General features: G+C 57.3%; 7 protein-coding genes across 7 annotated transcripts; 5 read left to right on the forward strand and 2 right to left on the reverse strand.

The window, feature by feature from the left end:
- Positions 1-76: 76 nt before the first annotated feature.
- Positions 77-1,675, forward strand: BROUX77_005641 (uncharacterized protein; the record flags this gene model as incomplete). Its single annotated transcript, XM_073750537.1, has 2 exons — positions 77-135; positions 202-1,675. The coding sequence occupies 2 exons, from the start codon at positions 77-79 to the stop codon at positions 1,673-1,675; spliced, it is 1,533 nt and encodes a 510-aa protein (XP_073604527.1).
- A 1,244-nt stretch (positions 1,676-2,919) lies between these two features.
- On the forward strand, positions 2,920-4,656 carry BROUX77_005642 (uncharacterized protein; the record flags this gene model as incomplete). The annotated part of the gene is made up of 1 exon (XM_073750538.1): positions 2,920-4,656. The coding sequence occupies one exon, from the start codon at positions 2,920-2,922 to the stop codon at positions 4,654-4,656; it is 1,737 nt and encodes a 578-aa protein (XP_073604528.1).
- A 504-nt stretch (positions 4,657-5,160) lies between these two features.
- BROUX77_005643 (uncharacterized protein) lies at positions 5,161-6,204 on the forward strand (the record flags this gene model as incomplete). The annotated part of the gene is made up of 1 exon (XM_073750539.1): positions 5,161-6,204. The coding sequence occupies one exon, from the start codon at positions 5,161-5,163 to the stop codon at positions 6,202-6,204; it is 1,044 nt and encodes a 347-aa protein (XP_073604529.1).
- A 502-nt stretch (positions 6,205-6,706) lies between these two features.
- BROUX77_005644 (uncharacterized protein) lies at positions 6,707-7,963 on the forward strand (the record flags this gene model as incomplete). The annotated part of the gene is made up of 1 exon (XM_073750540.1): positions 6,707-7,963. The coding sequence occupies one exon, from the start codon at positions 6,707-6,709 to the stop codon at positions 7,961-7,963; it is 1,257 nt and encodes a 418-aa protein (XP_073604530.1).
- A 273-nt stretch (positions 7,964-8,236) lies between these two features.
- Positions 8,237-11,025, reverse strand: BROUX77_005645 (uncharacterized protein; the record flags this gene model as incomplete). Its single annotated transcript, XM_073750541.1, has 3 exons — positions 8,237-8,698; positions 8,776-10,708; positions 10,793-11,025. The coding sequence occupies 3 exons, from the start codon at positions 11,023-11,025 to the stop codon at positions 8,237-8,239; spliced, it is 2,628 nt and encodes an 875-aa protein (XP_073604531.1).
- A 594-nt stretch (positions 11,026-11,619) lies between these two features.
- BROUX77_005646 (uncharacterized protein) lies at positions 11,620-12,363 on the forward strand (the record flags this gene model as incomplete). The annotated part of the gene is made up of 1 exon (XM_073750542.1): positions 11,620-12,363. The coding sequence occupies one exon, from the start codon at positions 11,620-11,622 to the stop codon at positions 12,361-12,363; it is 744 nt and encodes a 247-aa protein (XP_073604532.1).
- A 142-nt stretch (positions 12,364-12,505) lies between these two features.
- Positions 12,506-13,816, reverse strand: BROUX77_005647 (uncharacterized protein; the record flags this gene model as incomplete). The annotated part of the gene is made up of 3 exons (XM_073750544.1): positions 12,506-13,195; positions 13,260-13,503; positions 13,593-13,816. 3 exons carry the CDS (start codon positions 13,814-13,816, stop codon positions 12,506-12,508), a joined length of 1,158 nt encoding a protein of 385 aa, XP_073604533.1.
- Between the last annotated feature and the right edge of the window lie 437 nt (positions 13,817-14,253).

A 14,253-nucleotide genomic window follows, 5' to 3' on the forward strand; every position in this document is an offset into this window, starting at 1 on the left:
CCGCCTTTTGGCTCTTCTTTTTTGACCAAGAAGACAGAACCCGACTACTTGAACTACTGTCTCCTTCTCCTCCATAATGTCTATGGATCTCGATGCCCCCGTGGCCCTCAGCGGCACTGCCGGCTCTGGCGCAACGTGAGTTTCTTAGCCTCCGGGATTTCTCCATTTCAAAGCTTCTCGCTAACTCGTGTCCTCGCCTAGCATCCTTTGCTGCAACTGCGGTGCCCCCATCGATGGAACCACCTCGGCCGGTGCCCTTTGCTACGACTGTATCAAGCTCACCGTCGACATCTCACAGGGCATCCCCCGCGAGGCCACGCTGCACTTTTGCAAGGACTGTGACCGTTGGCTGCTGCCGCCCACGACCTGGGTCGTGGCCATGCCTGAATCGCGCGAGATGCTGGCCTTGTGTTTAAAGAAGCTCAGAGGCATGACCAAGGTCCGCATCGTCGATGCCAGCTTTGTCTGGACCGAGCCCCACTCCCGCCGCATCAAGATGAAAATGACGGTCCAGGACGAGGTTCAGAGCGGCGTCTTGCTTCAGCAGAGCTTCGAGGTCACCTACGTCGTTCACACCCAGCAGTGCCCCGAGTGTGCCAAGTCGTACACGGCCAACGTCTGGCGCGCCTGCGTGCAGGTCCGTCAAAAGGTCCACCACAAACGCACTTTCCTGTTCCTTGAGCAGCTGATTATGAAGCATGGCGCTCACCGCGACACCCTGAATATCAAGGAGGTCAAGGACGGCATCGACTTTTTCTTCTCCAACAAGAACCAGGCCGAAAAGTTCCTTGACTTCCTCAACTCTGTCGTGCCCATCAAGACCAAAAAGTCGCAGGAGCTGATTTCCCAGGATGTGCACACCTCCACCAAGTCCTACAAGTTCACCTTTTCTGTCGAGTTGGTGCCCGTGTGCAAGGACGATTTGGTTGCCATCCCCATCAAGATGGCCAAGGCCTTGGGCAATGTCTCACCTCTGCTGCTGTGCCACCGCATCGGCACATCTATCTACCTGCTGGATCCTAACACACTCGACACTGCCGACGTGAGTGGTTCCGTGTACTGGCGTGCGCCCTTTGCGCCGCTGCTGGACGCGCCCGAGCTGGTTGAGTTCATCGTCATGGATGTGGAGATCACCCCGCTTAAGAAGGGCCGTTGGCACCTGGGAGAGGTGACGGTGGCGCGCGCGTCCGACCTCGGCGTCAACGACAAGACTTACTTTACTCGCACCCACCTGGGTGGCCTGCTGCGCGCTGGCGACTCGGTCATGGGCTACATGCTGACGGGTACCAACTTCAACAACGCCGAGCTCGACGCCATCGAGAACTCGAACACGTACGGCTCGACCATTCCCGACGTCGTTCTGGTCAAGAAGGTCTTCCAGCGCCGCAACCGCCACCGCCGCAACTGGGAGCTCAAGCGCATGGCCAAGGACGAGGGCGAGCTGCTGCCCAAGAAGGCCGACCAGGAACGCATGGACCGCGACTACGAAATGTTCCTGCGTGACATTGAAGAGGACGACGAGATGCGCCAGGCTATGGCCCTCTACAAGGCCAAGAGACAGCCGGCTGTCGATGAGATGAGCATGGCTGATTCGGTGGTCGAGGACGACCTACCGGCTATTGACATGAACGAACTGCTGGACGACTTTGACGAACTGACGATGGAGGATGCCTAAAGGCTAGAAGCCCGAGGGGTGATATGGCGTCACGAGGCAGCGACGCCTGGGCTATGACGAAAGAGAAAAAAGAAAAGTTACGCTGGTGTTTATGTTTGGCTGATCTTGTCCTCTGGGGGTTTCCTTTTCTGTTTTTTTTCTTTCTTTATTTTGCGTTGTTCTACTTCCCGGGTGGGTTTTGTTTAAATGGGTCTGGTTTTTGCGGTTCCTTTTTTGTTTTTCTTCTTCCCGTGTTATGAAAAAAGGGGAAGGAGGGCTGCTACATACAAGATACGATGTTGACAACCCGGCAGATTACATATTGAGAGTACTACATTCAATACATGCATAGATGATTCACAGTAGCAGGTCGTGAGCAGATGGGGCATGTGTATTTTCATCCAAAGTATCACGGTGTTGGCGATGGAGGTGAACAGACTTGTACAACGTCACCACAAATTGTCATGTAGTACAAAAGTTTCTTGTGTATTGCTGGCACTTTCAGCTCGCTCATTGGTTGACGGCTTCGCTGTTGCTCTAAGTTGTGATTGGTTATCTGAGCCCCACTTCTCTGCTATGCACTCAAAAGTAGCTTGTACCTACTTAGGGTTGTCATCTAAATCACATCACGTGACTAGCATTGCTTCCCAGCAGGATGTAATGCAGGGGAGACGCCAGTCGGCTCCCTTTCCCCCACGGACGAAGAAGCTTGAGGAGGGAGGATTAGCCGGAGCTCGGCAGCAGTGTGGAGAAGCCTGGAGAGGGCAGCATTTGGAGAGAAATGAAGAGAGAGAGAGAGCTCTGAATCTTGCTGCCACTGGCATGGCATGGCATGATCCTCAGCTGCGGCTTTTATACTTTTTGGCTCTGCTCCCTGCATGCAGCGCCCCTAGATCTGCGATACTGGCAATAAAATCAGTGCACATTGCAGCGTGTGTTTCTGGTGGTGTTCTTGGTGGCAAGAGAAGGGACGACGAAAACAATTGTTTTTCTTTTCTGTCTTGTTGATTTCTTTTCTTTCTTTCACTGTGTCCATTGCTCTACTTCCCTTTCCTTCATCTCAGCTTTTCCCCTCCTCCGTGCCACTTTGTCTCTTTCTGCTGTGCTCAGGCTTTTGCCACCGTGCTCACGTCTTGTTTTCGCTGCAGCGCTCGTCGAAGTTGATAGCCTAACCCTATTTGCATCTTCCATCTTCACCACCTGAATCACGGCTCTCATCTCACCACCCACAACCACCGACTTGTCTCACCAGCAATTTTCCTCCAATGCCCAATCAACCGCCCAAACCCGCGCCCGCCATCATCGTCGGCGCCGGGCTCGCCGGGCTGGTCGCCGCCTACGAGCTGACGCTGCGCAACGTGCCCGTCATCATCGTCGACCAGGAAAACGCCCACAACATTGGCGGCCAGGCCTTTTGGTCGCTTGGCGGCATATTCTGCGTCAACTCGTCCGAGCAGCGCTGGAGCGGCATCAAAGACTCGCGCGAGCTGGCGCGCCGCGACTGGCTCAACAGCGCCGGCTTTGACCGCCCGCAGGACTTTTGGCCGCGCCAGTGGGCCGAGGCCTTTGTCAACTTTGCCACCGATGAGATGGAGGCCTATGTCAAGGGCCTGGGTCTCAAGTTCATGACCAACGTTGGCTGGGCTGAGCGCGGCGCTGGCAGTGCCGAGGGCCACGGCAACTCGGTGCCCCGCTTCCACCTCACCTGGGGCACCGGGCCCGAAGTCGTGCGCATCTTCCAGCGCCCCGTTATGGCTGCTGTCAAAAAGGGCCTGGTCGAGTTCCGCCACCGCCATCAGGTCGACTCGCTGATTGTCGAGAATGACAGAGTCGTTGGCGTGCGCGGAAGCGTACTGGTCGATGATGATTCCCCCCGCGGCGTCAAGTCGTCCCGAGACGTCGTCGACACGTTTGAAATCCGTGGCTCGTCGGTCCTGGTGTCGTCGGGCGGTATCGGCGGAAACCCAGAGGCTGTCAAGAAGGTTTGGCCCCTAGACCGCCTGGGTCCTAAGGTGCCCAGCAACTTTGTTGTTGGCGTCCCAGCCCACGTCGACGGCCGCATGATTGACATTACCGAAGAATCAGGCGCCAACGTCATCAATCGTGATCGCATGTGGCACTACACCGAGGGTCTCAAGAACTGGGACTCTATCTGGCCTGATCATGGCATCCGTATCTTGCCTGCGCCATCTTCCCTGTGGCTTGATGCCACTGGCAAGCGATTCCCGCCGTTTCTGTTTCCCGGTAGCGACACCCTGGCCACGTTGAAACACATTTGCAGCACGGGCTACGATTACTCGTGGTTCATTCTAGATAAGGCCATCATTTCACGCGAGTTCGCATTGTCAGGCTCCGAGCAGAACCCTGATATCACCAACAAGAGTATCTGGCAGCTGATCCGCAACCGCCTACTCAACGGCGGCGCAGGCCCGGGTCCCGTGCGCAAGTTCCAGGAGCACGGCGAAGACTTTGTCGTTCGTAATAACCTTGAAGATCTCGTAGTCGGCATGAACGATCTTGCGCGCCAGTCCGGCGGGCCGCAGCTCGACTATGCCGTCATCCGCGAGGCCGTCGAGTCACGCGACTCCCAGTTTGTCAACTCGTACTCCAAGGATGCCCAGGCCATGATGGTCAACAACGCCCGCAACTACTGGCCCGACCGCATCAGCCGTGTTGCCCCGCCACACCGTCTGCTCGACGAAAAATACGGCCCGCTCATCGCCGTGCGCCTGAACCTGCTCACCCGCAAGACCCTGGGCGGCATCGAGACCGACCTCAACAGCAATGTCATGAAGCCCAACGGATCCGCATTTCCCGGCCTCTATGCTGCCGGCGAGGCGGCTGGCTTTGGAGGCGGTGGCGTGCACGGCTACAACTCCCTCGAGGGCACCTTCCTGGGCGGCTGCATATTTTCCGGCAGGGCTGCAGGGCGGGCCATGGCTGAAGAGGCTTTTAAGAGCGCCTCAAATCGAAATGCTGCTAGATCGACAGCAGGCTTGTAGAAAAGTTTGGCGTCGGGTCTAAAGCACATGCGACAAGCGTAAGAAGGCGACAGGGTTTGGCAAGCCGGTGTTTTCATTTTGTATTTTTTTTTGTTGAAAGATTACTTGTTTTTTTTCTAATGGAGATTTTATTGGTGGAAACTAACATAAGACTGTACGTAATTCCCACTAAAGACATGGCTTTCGTTTTGTTCTTATATTGATGAGCTCCAACTGGCTTACACATGATGAAAGTAGATGGAGTTGAGGCTCATGTCATACAAGCGCCGCGAACGTGGCTGAAAGCAGCCCCACCTTTCTCAAGGTCGCCAGATCTTATCGCTTATCTTATCGCATGTGGCGCTCAAAAATATTTGGTCCTTTGGTTCCTTTGGATGCACATTGAACAGCAGCGAACAACGACTCAAGACGACTGAACAAACCACAGCAAAGCTTTTACTACATTGTTATTACTTCTTGGCGGCGAAAAACAAGGCCCCGAGTTGCACATATACACAAGCAAAAATGCCCGACAATGACAAGCGGAATCCGCTGCTAGACGCCCTCAACGGTAACGATGACGACAATAGCGATACCTACAACTCCGACACCGAAGACCTGCGCAAAGGCCGGAGCCTGAAGGCTAAGAGAAGAAGAGATTTGGATGCGTCAGATAGCGAAGCTGGTGGCGCATCAGAGTCTGAAGAGGATGTCCGTGCCAAGGGCAAGCCCAAGGGCAAATCGGCTCGGAAACCCAGCGATGACGACGATGATGAGGACGACGACGAGGAGGCGCAAAATCAGACCGACGACGACACAGCTGCCAGCAACGCCGCCAAGAAGAAGTCTGCCACGGCAAAACTCCCCGCAGCGCCGAAACAACTCGCCAAGAAGAACCTCATCGCCACCGAGGAAGCCATCCGCAAGTCGGGCGTACTATACATTTCGCGCATCCCGCCATTCATGAAGCCGCACAAGCTGCGCACACTGCTCGAGCCGTACGGCGCCATCAACCGCACGTTCCTGATGCCCGAAGACCCGACAGCGCACGCGCGGCGCGTGCGCGGCGGCGGCAACAAGAAGCGGCTCTTCACCGAGGGCTGGGTTGAGTTTGTCAGCAAAAAGGACGCCAAGCGCGCGCACGCGCTGCTCAACGCGCGCACCATTGGCGGCAAAAAGGGCTCATACTACCGCGACGACGTCTGGAGCCTGGTCTATCTGAGCGGCTTCAAGTGGCGCGACCTGATGGGCCAGATTGCGGCCGAGAACGCCGAGCGCGCCAGCCGCATGCAGGCCGAGATTGCAAAGGCGGCGCGCGAGAACAAGGACTTTGTGCGCAATGTCGAGCGCGCCAAGATGCTGGATGGCATCCAGGCGCAGAAGCGCCGCCGTATTGAAACGACGGCTGAGGCTGGGCCTGGCGACTCTGCTGCTGCCGCTGCTGCTCCGCCGGCGCAGAAACAGAAAAAGACTGAGCTCATGACGTTCAAGCAAAAGGCAAAGGTGGTGCGTGACGTGAATGCCGCGCAGCCGGCAAACGTGGAGCGCGCGCTGAGCAAGATTTTCTAGACGGAAGTGGGGGGGACGGAATACGGAGGAAAAGAATACCCAGACTCGTTTTGCAATAGTAGTCGAATAGCCGGCATGGCCAAGATAGGCCTGACTAGTAGCTGCGCTCAGTGGTACTGCTGTTGCTTTTTTTTTTTCCATTGTTTCATCATGGCACTTTTGTTTTCTTCACCTCGTTCTGGTTGGCTAGATTATATCATCACTTGGGTTCTTTTGTTCTCCTCTGATCCATCTTGACTAGAATGTGAATGCAGAAACCAACTTTGGAAGAATGTGGTTGAATGTGGAGCCAGTTTTGTACCGCCTTCCCCATAAGCCTTCGCATCAAAGTAACCCTTCTTATCGCACGGTCATTAGGGTTCACAAATATCTGGGACCGCCAATTTTCATTCTCCCCCGCGTTGCCGACGGTCTAAAGGTGCTGTCCATCGTCCGATACATTTTGCTAGGAACGAGCCACCAGCGCTGCGCTTTCCACCCGCCACAGACTCCCCAACACGCAATGACCCTCGGCTCTCCCACTGCCGTGCGCCGACTATCCGCCGCGCTTGTTCCCTGCTGTTCCGCCCCCACCCGCCTGTCCACGCTGTACCGCGCCAGCCTCGGGCCCCGCACCTCTGTCTCTGTGTCCGCTGCTTCCGCCCTGCGCGCACCCACGACCGCCAGCCCTGCTCTTGCTATCGGGCTCCGGCACCACCGCACCTCGGCAGCAGCCATGGCCTCGTCGCGCGAGATGATTCCGTCGACGCGCATCCGCGTGCTGCGCAGCGTCGACGCCGTGCGCCAGTGGCGCCGGCCGCACGCAGCCGATCAACGCATCGTGGCGCTGGTGCCGACCATGGGCGCGCTGCACGCGGGCCACGAATCGCTGATTCGCGCGGCCGCGCGCGAGAACCACCACGTCGTGGTCAGCATCTACCTCAACCCCGCCCAGTTTGGCGTGCACGAGGACCTCGACAGCTACCCGGTCACGTGGGACGCTGACGTGGCGCGGCTGGCGGCGCTGGACCGCGAGTTGGCCGACGATGGCGTAAACATGGGCCGCATTAGCGCCGTGTTTGCGCCGGCGACCAAGGACATGTACCCTGCTGGGTTCCCGGGCCAGGAGGTCGCGTCCAAGGGCAGCTTTGTGACGATTACGCCCGTTAGCGATGTGTTGGAGGGCGCGTCGCGGCCGACGTTTTTTCGTGGCGTGGCGACGGTGTGCATGAAGCTGTTTAATGCGGTGCAGCCGAACCGCGTGTATTTTGGCCAGAAGGATGTGCAGCAGACGGTCGTCATTAAGACCATGGTGCGCGATTTTCTGATGCCAATTGACGTGGTGGTTGGCGCTACGCAGCGCGAGCCCGACGGCCTGGCCCTGAGCTCGCGCAATGTCTATCTCGGCGCGCGCCGGCGCGCGGCTGCCATTGTGCTGAACCGCGCGCTCCAAGCTGCTGAGCGCAAGATCTGCGATGACGGCGTTGTGGACCGCGCAAGCGTGATGGCGGCGGCCATGGACGTGATGGAACGGACGCAGGCGTATCAACAGACGCTGAAGCCGTCGGAGCGCGTGCAATTTACCCTGGACTACCTCTCGCTGGCAGACCCAGCGTCCATGCAGGAGATTGAAGTGGTAGACGTGGCCAAGGGCGCGGTGCTCAGCGGCGCTGTCAAGTTCCTCCCAGTTGAGGAGCCCCAGGAAGGAGAGGATTTGGGCCACAGTGGCGGTCCTGCAGTGAGATTGATTGACAACATTATTGTGGCAGGGCGGGAGTAGAGAGGGCTTGTAGCGAGAGGCCAAGCCAGTACTCAGAGACTGCTCATAGACTAGAAGATGAGGAGGGCATAGGCACATCTCGAACACGGACCGACAAAAGAAACATCCAGGACACAGGGCTGCAGGTGGTTTCCTGTATATTGTAGATTATTGTGATGCACCGTTGTCCTGCATCAGCCACATAATTCCAAAGAAAAGACCATCTGTCACGTAGCTTAAAAAGACAAGACTCTTCAAAGACCACCAAAAAACCAAATCTCCCGAGTTCTGGTGCTACAGTCTTGCCCTGTCGAGCGACCGTCTCCGCTGGCCCTTCTTCTTTGCCTTGGCTTCAGCGACGCTGGTGACGCGCTGGCCGGGGCTGCCGTATGCCTTGGCCTGGTCGAACAGCGCGCGGCCAAGCTCATCGGTGAGGCGCAAGACGCGCTCGCTGACGGTGGCGCCGTCGCGGCGGTTTTTGCCTTCGCGGCGGCTGGCGGCAATCTTTTCGGTAAAGTTCCACAACCGGCCCTGGGCCATGAGCGCGCCGGACTGTGGATCGCGCGGCGGCATCCACGAGTCGGCGAGGCGCAGGCGTGCAGCCATTTTGTTGGAGCCCTTGAGCGAGGGGTCATGGAACTTTCCGACTTGCACGATGCCTTCTTCCGTGAAGCGCTGGTACGAGTTCTTGAGGGTTTCCTTGTTGACGGATTCAAAGTAGCTGAGATCGCCCTGGTGGTAGAGTGTTTTGCCAAGCTGCATAGGCAAACATATTGATGATTAGCAAAGATGTGGAATAGGGAAATCCCAACAAGGAGAAACTCAATACTTACCAGTTGTGCGCTGTTTTGGGCCTGGGTTACATTAATCCAAATCTCGCGCTCACTATCACTCTTGGCCGTCTTTTCGGCCTCTGTCTTGGTATCAGAGGGACTACCCTCCAAAATGTCAGTCGGAGGCGTCAAGCCCATAATAGACACAGCCGCCAGCCAACTGCTCTCAATAAAGGGCCAGATGAGGAAGCAGTAAAAGTCAAAGTTTTCACGGCCGGCCTTGCGCTCTCTATCAGAAAGACCAGCCTTGAGAATCACGCCGGAGCCGGCATCGCGCTGCAACACAATGACGCCATCTCGCTCAAGCCCGGCAAGCGTGTTTTCAAGGTTGGCAGCCAGTCCGTCGCCGGGGAAGATGAACTCTCCGCGGAACAGTGACGACAGGAAGAGCACGTGCTCGCGCAGCTCATCGTAGGAAATGTCTTGGATGGACGGACCGCCGCCCTGCTTGACCTTGGTGTACATAGCCACGCTGACGAGCGCCTCGCTGATGAATAGGTGAATGGTCATGTTGCGGTAAAAGGACAGCTGGAAGCGGTCCACGGCATAGTACGTCGGCTCTGGCAGGCCGCGCACTTCGCGCACGAGCTCCTTGCCGAGCACATCCAGGCCGCGCGCGATGATTTCTGAGAGCGGTGCGTTGCCAAAATGAGCTACGCGGCCACCCTTGGCTCGCACCCGCTGCGTCAGCCAGTCTACGCGTCGCTCCAGCTCCTTTTTGCCGACGCCGCGGCCACGTAGTGTCAGCAGAACGGTGCCAATCAGGGCCGTGGGCATGACCACTGAGACTTCGTTGATGTCGCCGAGAACCTTGTACCCCAGCGTGCGCAGCATTTTGTGGCGCATGGCCGCGTGGGCGGGATTGGTCTGGTCAAGCACAAACGAGCCTGGCAAGGGAGACGATGGAGGTTGCAGCTTGATCAGCTGGTCGGTGATGAAGCTGCGTAGACTCCAAGGCTCATGGAAGCGCACATCAACGCGGCCGTACTTGAGAGAAAGTACGGATGACCCGCCCATAACAAAGTCCATCAGGTTTTCTTGCTTCTTGGGCTGACCCAGCAACTCGGTGACGTAGCCCTCGGTCTCAATGACCTTGTCATACTGAGTGCTAACAGGGCAAATGACACAGTCCTCAACGCGACCCGACAGAAGACTATCGAGAATGAAACTGAGAATGCCAAACTTTGGCGGTAGCAGCTTGCCAGTCCGTGATCTGCCACCCTCGATGAAGCACTCGAGATTGTAGCCATTTTGGAGGAGAGTGTCAATGTAAGTTTGCACTAGCGTGGTGTATAAGATATCGTCACCAAAGCTTCGGCGAATCCACATGGCACCGCACTTTTGCAGAAAGGCGCCGAGCACGGGGATATTGAGATTGTCGCCGGCCACAACGGTGGGCAATGTGAGGCCCAGGCGGAAGCAGATGATTTGGAGAGAGACATAGTCGACGTGCGAGCGGTGGCATGGCAGGAACACAATGCTCTGCTTCTTGGCCTGGGCCACCTCGGCAACCTTGCGCAGCCGGAGCACTTCTTCGCTGGAGACGTGGATGCCCTGATGGTAGGCGCTGAGCGTGAGCTGGGTGGCCAGATAGGCACCGCCCCGCAGAAAGGTCTTGCTCTCGTACTTGACCATCATGTTGTCGACAATTTTGTCGGCCACGTCCTCGAGGCCCGAGACTATGTCGGCCCTGCGCTTGGCCTTGAGCCGGGCATGCGCCTCGGTGCCGGGTGGACCAAAACAGCCCTGCGCGTCCTCCTTGCCGAGCCGGTCGTTGGTCAGGTCCTCAATGCGGTCGCGCAGCAGCTGAGCAGACAGCACTTTTGACTTGACGTGGTCTACGAAGCCGCGGTAGAGAATGGGCTGGCCAATGAAGTTGTCATAGCCACGCCACCCGGAGCCGGACACGTGCAGCGAAATCTCACGCAGGAAGCTGTAGCGGCGGGGGGGGGGGGGGGGGGGGGTCAGCATGGGGGCCGGGTCTCGGGCATCCGGATAGTGGGGCCTAGGATCTTACCGGAACGGATCTGAGCGGAATGACGGCGTGTGCAGCAGGGCTTCTTCTTTCTCTGAGTCGAGCGTGGCGCCGGTCTTTCGATCTGGCTGGCTGGCGGGCGGCACGTAGCCTGTGGGCTGGAGCGTGATGTCACTGCCGCGGATCTGCAGATCGGGCGCCGTGGGGGTGGGGTCTGGGGGCTGGCTGCCGTCATTGCTTGCAGCTTTGGCTGAAGGCTCTTTGTTATTTGCCATGGCTGGGTTGGGCAGACAGTGTGTGAGGAAGGGTGCGAGGGTGACGGCGTGGGGAGGCGACGCGTTGAGAAGTATCACGAGATGGGCGAGACGAACAGGGAGACAGTGGGCAGCCGGATGCGGTTGAGATGGCGCGTGAACGAAGCAGAGAAAAGCGCACAAAAGAGGAAAACAACGAGACGAGATGACGCATACAGCGACGCAAAGATGTTGTGAAGATCTGAAAACAGACTCGCCTCACAAAGCTGGTATGACGTTCTCCAAATTCCCCAAGTTGCGATGTTGCAGGGGCTACGGGGGCTCCGACAGAGAATGAGACCCTGAAATAAGCCCCTTCAGTGTACGTTGTAGGGTACGGACCGCTGTGCCCAGAATGCTACAGCGCCTTGTGCAGGATCCAGGGCACTCCGCCAGGAGCTGGCTACAACTGACGTTTGCGCCGGCTAAACACCGGCCACTGACGCTAGAAAAGAAAGCGGGGCTTGTGCGACTTGAAGTTTTGGCAAAGCACGACGGCCAAGTCTTCCGACTCTCACGAATGCCCAACATCATTTCTTCGAGATACTCAAAATCACCGCCCATATCTCTCTACAAATGGCCTCCAAACAACAAGAAGCCGTGGTGCAGTCGCTGCTTGAGCGCGCCCATTCGCCCACCAGCGCCAAGCGCATCTACACCGACAAGATCCAATACCGCCCGCTCCTCCTGCGCCCGTCCTCGCCGCCACCCGCCGACCAGCGCGCCTCCCGCCGAGCCGCCCGCCAAAAAGCCAAGGCGCTTGCGAAATCCAAGCCTGCTCCGCTTTCGGCCCGCTCGGCGCGCCGTCTGGGGCTGTACGCCCTGCCGCGCGCTGGTCTGCAGCATGCGACGTTTGCGCCGCTAAAGGCGCTGTGGGAGGCGTATGTGCGCGACCTGCTGGGCAGCGATCTCTATGAGAGCCGGGGTGGTGGCGGCGGTAGCGTTGCAGCGGCGAAATTGGCGGCAGCAGAGTTCCACGGCGCCGAGGTCGAGGTGTGCCGCAGCCGGTGCACGACCAGAGTCGGCCTCAAAGGCATCGTGGTCAAGGATGCCCAGCAGACGTTTGAGCTAATCACGGAGAAGAACAAGGTCCGTGTTGTGCCAAAGGAGGGCACGACCTTCCGGGTGCGCATCCCGGTGCCGCGGCAGAACGGCCAGAGCACCGAGACACCGGGCGACGCAGACAAGACGGAAGGCGTGGACGAAAAAGCCAAACCCGACGAGGTCTTTGTTTTTGAAATCCTCGGCGACCAGTTCATGTACCGTGCGCCCGACCGTGTGAACAAAAAGTTCAAAAACCACTTCCTCAAGACAATCTAACCTAGCATGTAAATTCTTCTCCAAGGCCATGGCAATCTACGAAAATCAATCCATACTCACTCCTTGTGATATTCACTGTGCCATTGGACGTGCGGCTATATTCTCGGCTTTCGATAACTACACTTTATACAAATACAGCCCTCTAAAATACATCCCAAAGACTCACTCGGCCATCCTTGCTCCCCATGGCGACCCAGTGTCCCTGACGCACCTGGGCGATGCGCCTCTCTCGGACAGACACCACGCCCACCTCGCTCTCTGAGTCTGGAGGTACATCATCGGCCTGTTGATCTTCCAGACAGGCAAACGCTGTGGTATAGCAGCTAACATCGTGCCACTTGAGCACAGCAACCTCTTTCAGTGTTTTGCACGAATACACTCTACCACGGGAATCCCAGCCAGATGTGGCAAGAATCTTGCCATCAGATCGGATGCTCAAGCCCTGCTGACCAGCGTGCTTTGTGTTGACAACACGAATGGGCGCGGTGACGGTCTGCGGCACAGAAACGTTGCCCGTGTTGCTATTAGAGACAGCCGGTATAGGATGCTTGGCAAGAACTGCGTCTGCGCTGGATGTGATGAAAAAGTCTCGTTGTGCGGGTACTTGCAACGATAGCACGGGCTGACTGTGCGCTGTGTAGTTGTACACAAGGTGCCACGTGGCATTGTCACGATCTAGTCGCGCAACAGTGCACTGGCCGTTTTCATAGCCGGCTGCAAGAGTTAAAAGATCGGAATCATGGCCGAGAGCTGTAGCCATCACCATGCCAGCGTTAGAGATGGACTTGACGGTATGTTTGCGCACCTGGCTAGGCAGATGAAACAGGTCGATCTAGAGAGAGAGAGAAATGTCAGGGGAAGGGATACGCGGCAGGGGAGGGAAGAACGGCACGTACACCTTCAAGCTGCAACGCATTGGGAGTCGACACCCAGATCTCCGCAGCCTCGTCCATGCGCTGACCGGGTGTTTTCGCGCAACTCGAAAAGGCGCAAAAGTTCATTGAGTTGACGGGCATGACATAGTCGAGCTCCGGCCGGGGCCGCGCCAGCGCGCCGCTATCGAGGGGCGGCTGGCTGCTGAGGGACGGTTCGTCGGCTTCTGCGAGCTTCCAAACCGCGAGTTCGTTGTCGCGGCCATGGCTGACGAGGGGGAGACAGTGCTGGTCAGTAACGGCAGGGAGAAAGAAGGCGTAGAGAAACGGACGGGAAACATAGTTGCGGATGCGTACGTTATGATGCGCTCGCCCCATGACTGGACGGCCAGGACAGGCTTCTGGTGGGCTTGCCACACGGCGGCTGGTCGCATGGTCAGCGGGTCCCAGAGCACAACGAAGCCATCGGCATCGGCGGTGGCTAGCCGCGAGTTGCGGCGGATGAAGGCGGCGGCATGGACCTGGGACTTGTGGCCGCGCAGAACGGACTTGGGGGCCGGAGGAGGAAGCCGGGAGTCCATGTCTATAGGGGATGGGAATACAAGCGATTCTACAGTTGTCTGTCCTGGACTCCGAGCCTGAAGTGTTGTAGAGGCGGATGATGGATTCTGCCGGCAGGAGGGTTAGGCGGTGTAACGTGTAACAATGCCAAAGAGAAAATGCGCATGACTTTGTGCCCTTGCAGATGGCAGTCTGCGCAGATCTCGGCTCCTTGCTAAAGTATCAAGCAGCTAACTATTGCATTGAACGGACGCCAGCAAATACATACAAAACTGCATTGTACATACAGATCCAGGTCCGCCCATTTCCCACCGTCCATTGTGTCTTTGTCTTTTGGCCAAGGTGACCCCACCCAAACTTCCTTATCTTATCGCCCCACCGCCCTTTTTTCTGCCCCTGGCGTTTGCATTTTGGCAAATTCAATTTATTTTTTGTTCTTTTTTTTATCCGCCCATTC

Source organism: Berkeleyomyces rouxiae (assembly GCF_048999995.1).
Source record: "Berkeleyomyces rouxiae strain 22BRR77 chromosome Unknown BrBRR77_ptg000005l, whole genome shotgun sequence".
Classification (NCBI taxonomy): domain Eukaryota; kingdom Fungi; phylum Ascomycota; class Sordariomycetes; order Microascales; family Ceratocystidaceae; genus Berkeleyomyces; species Berkeleyomyces rouxiae.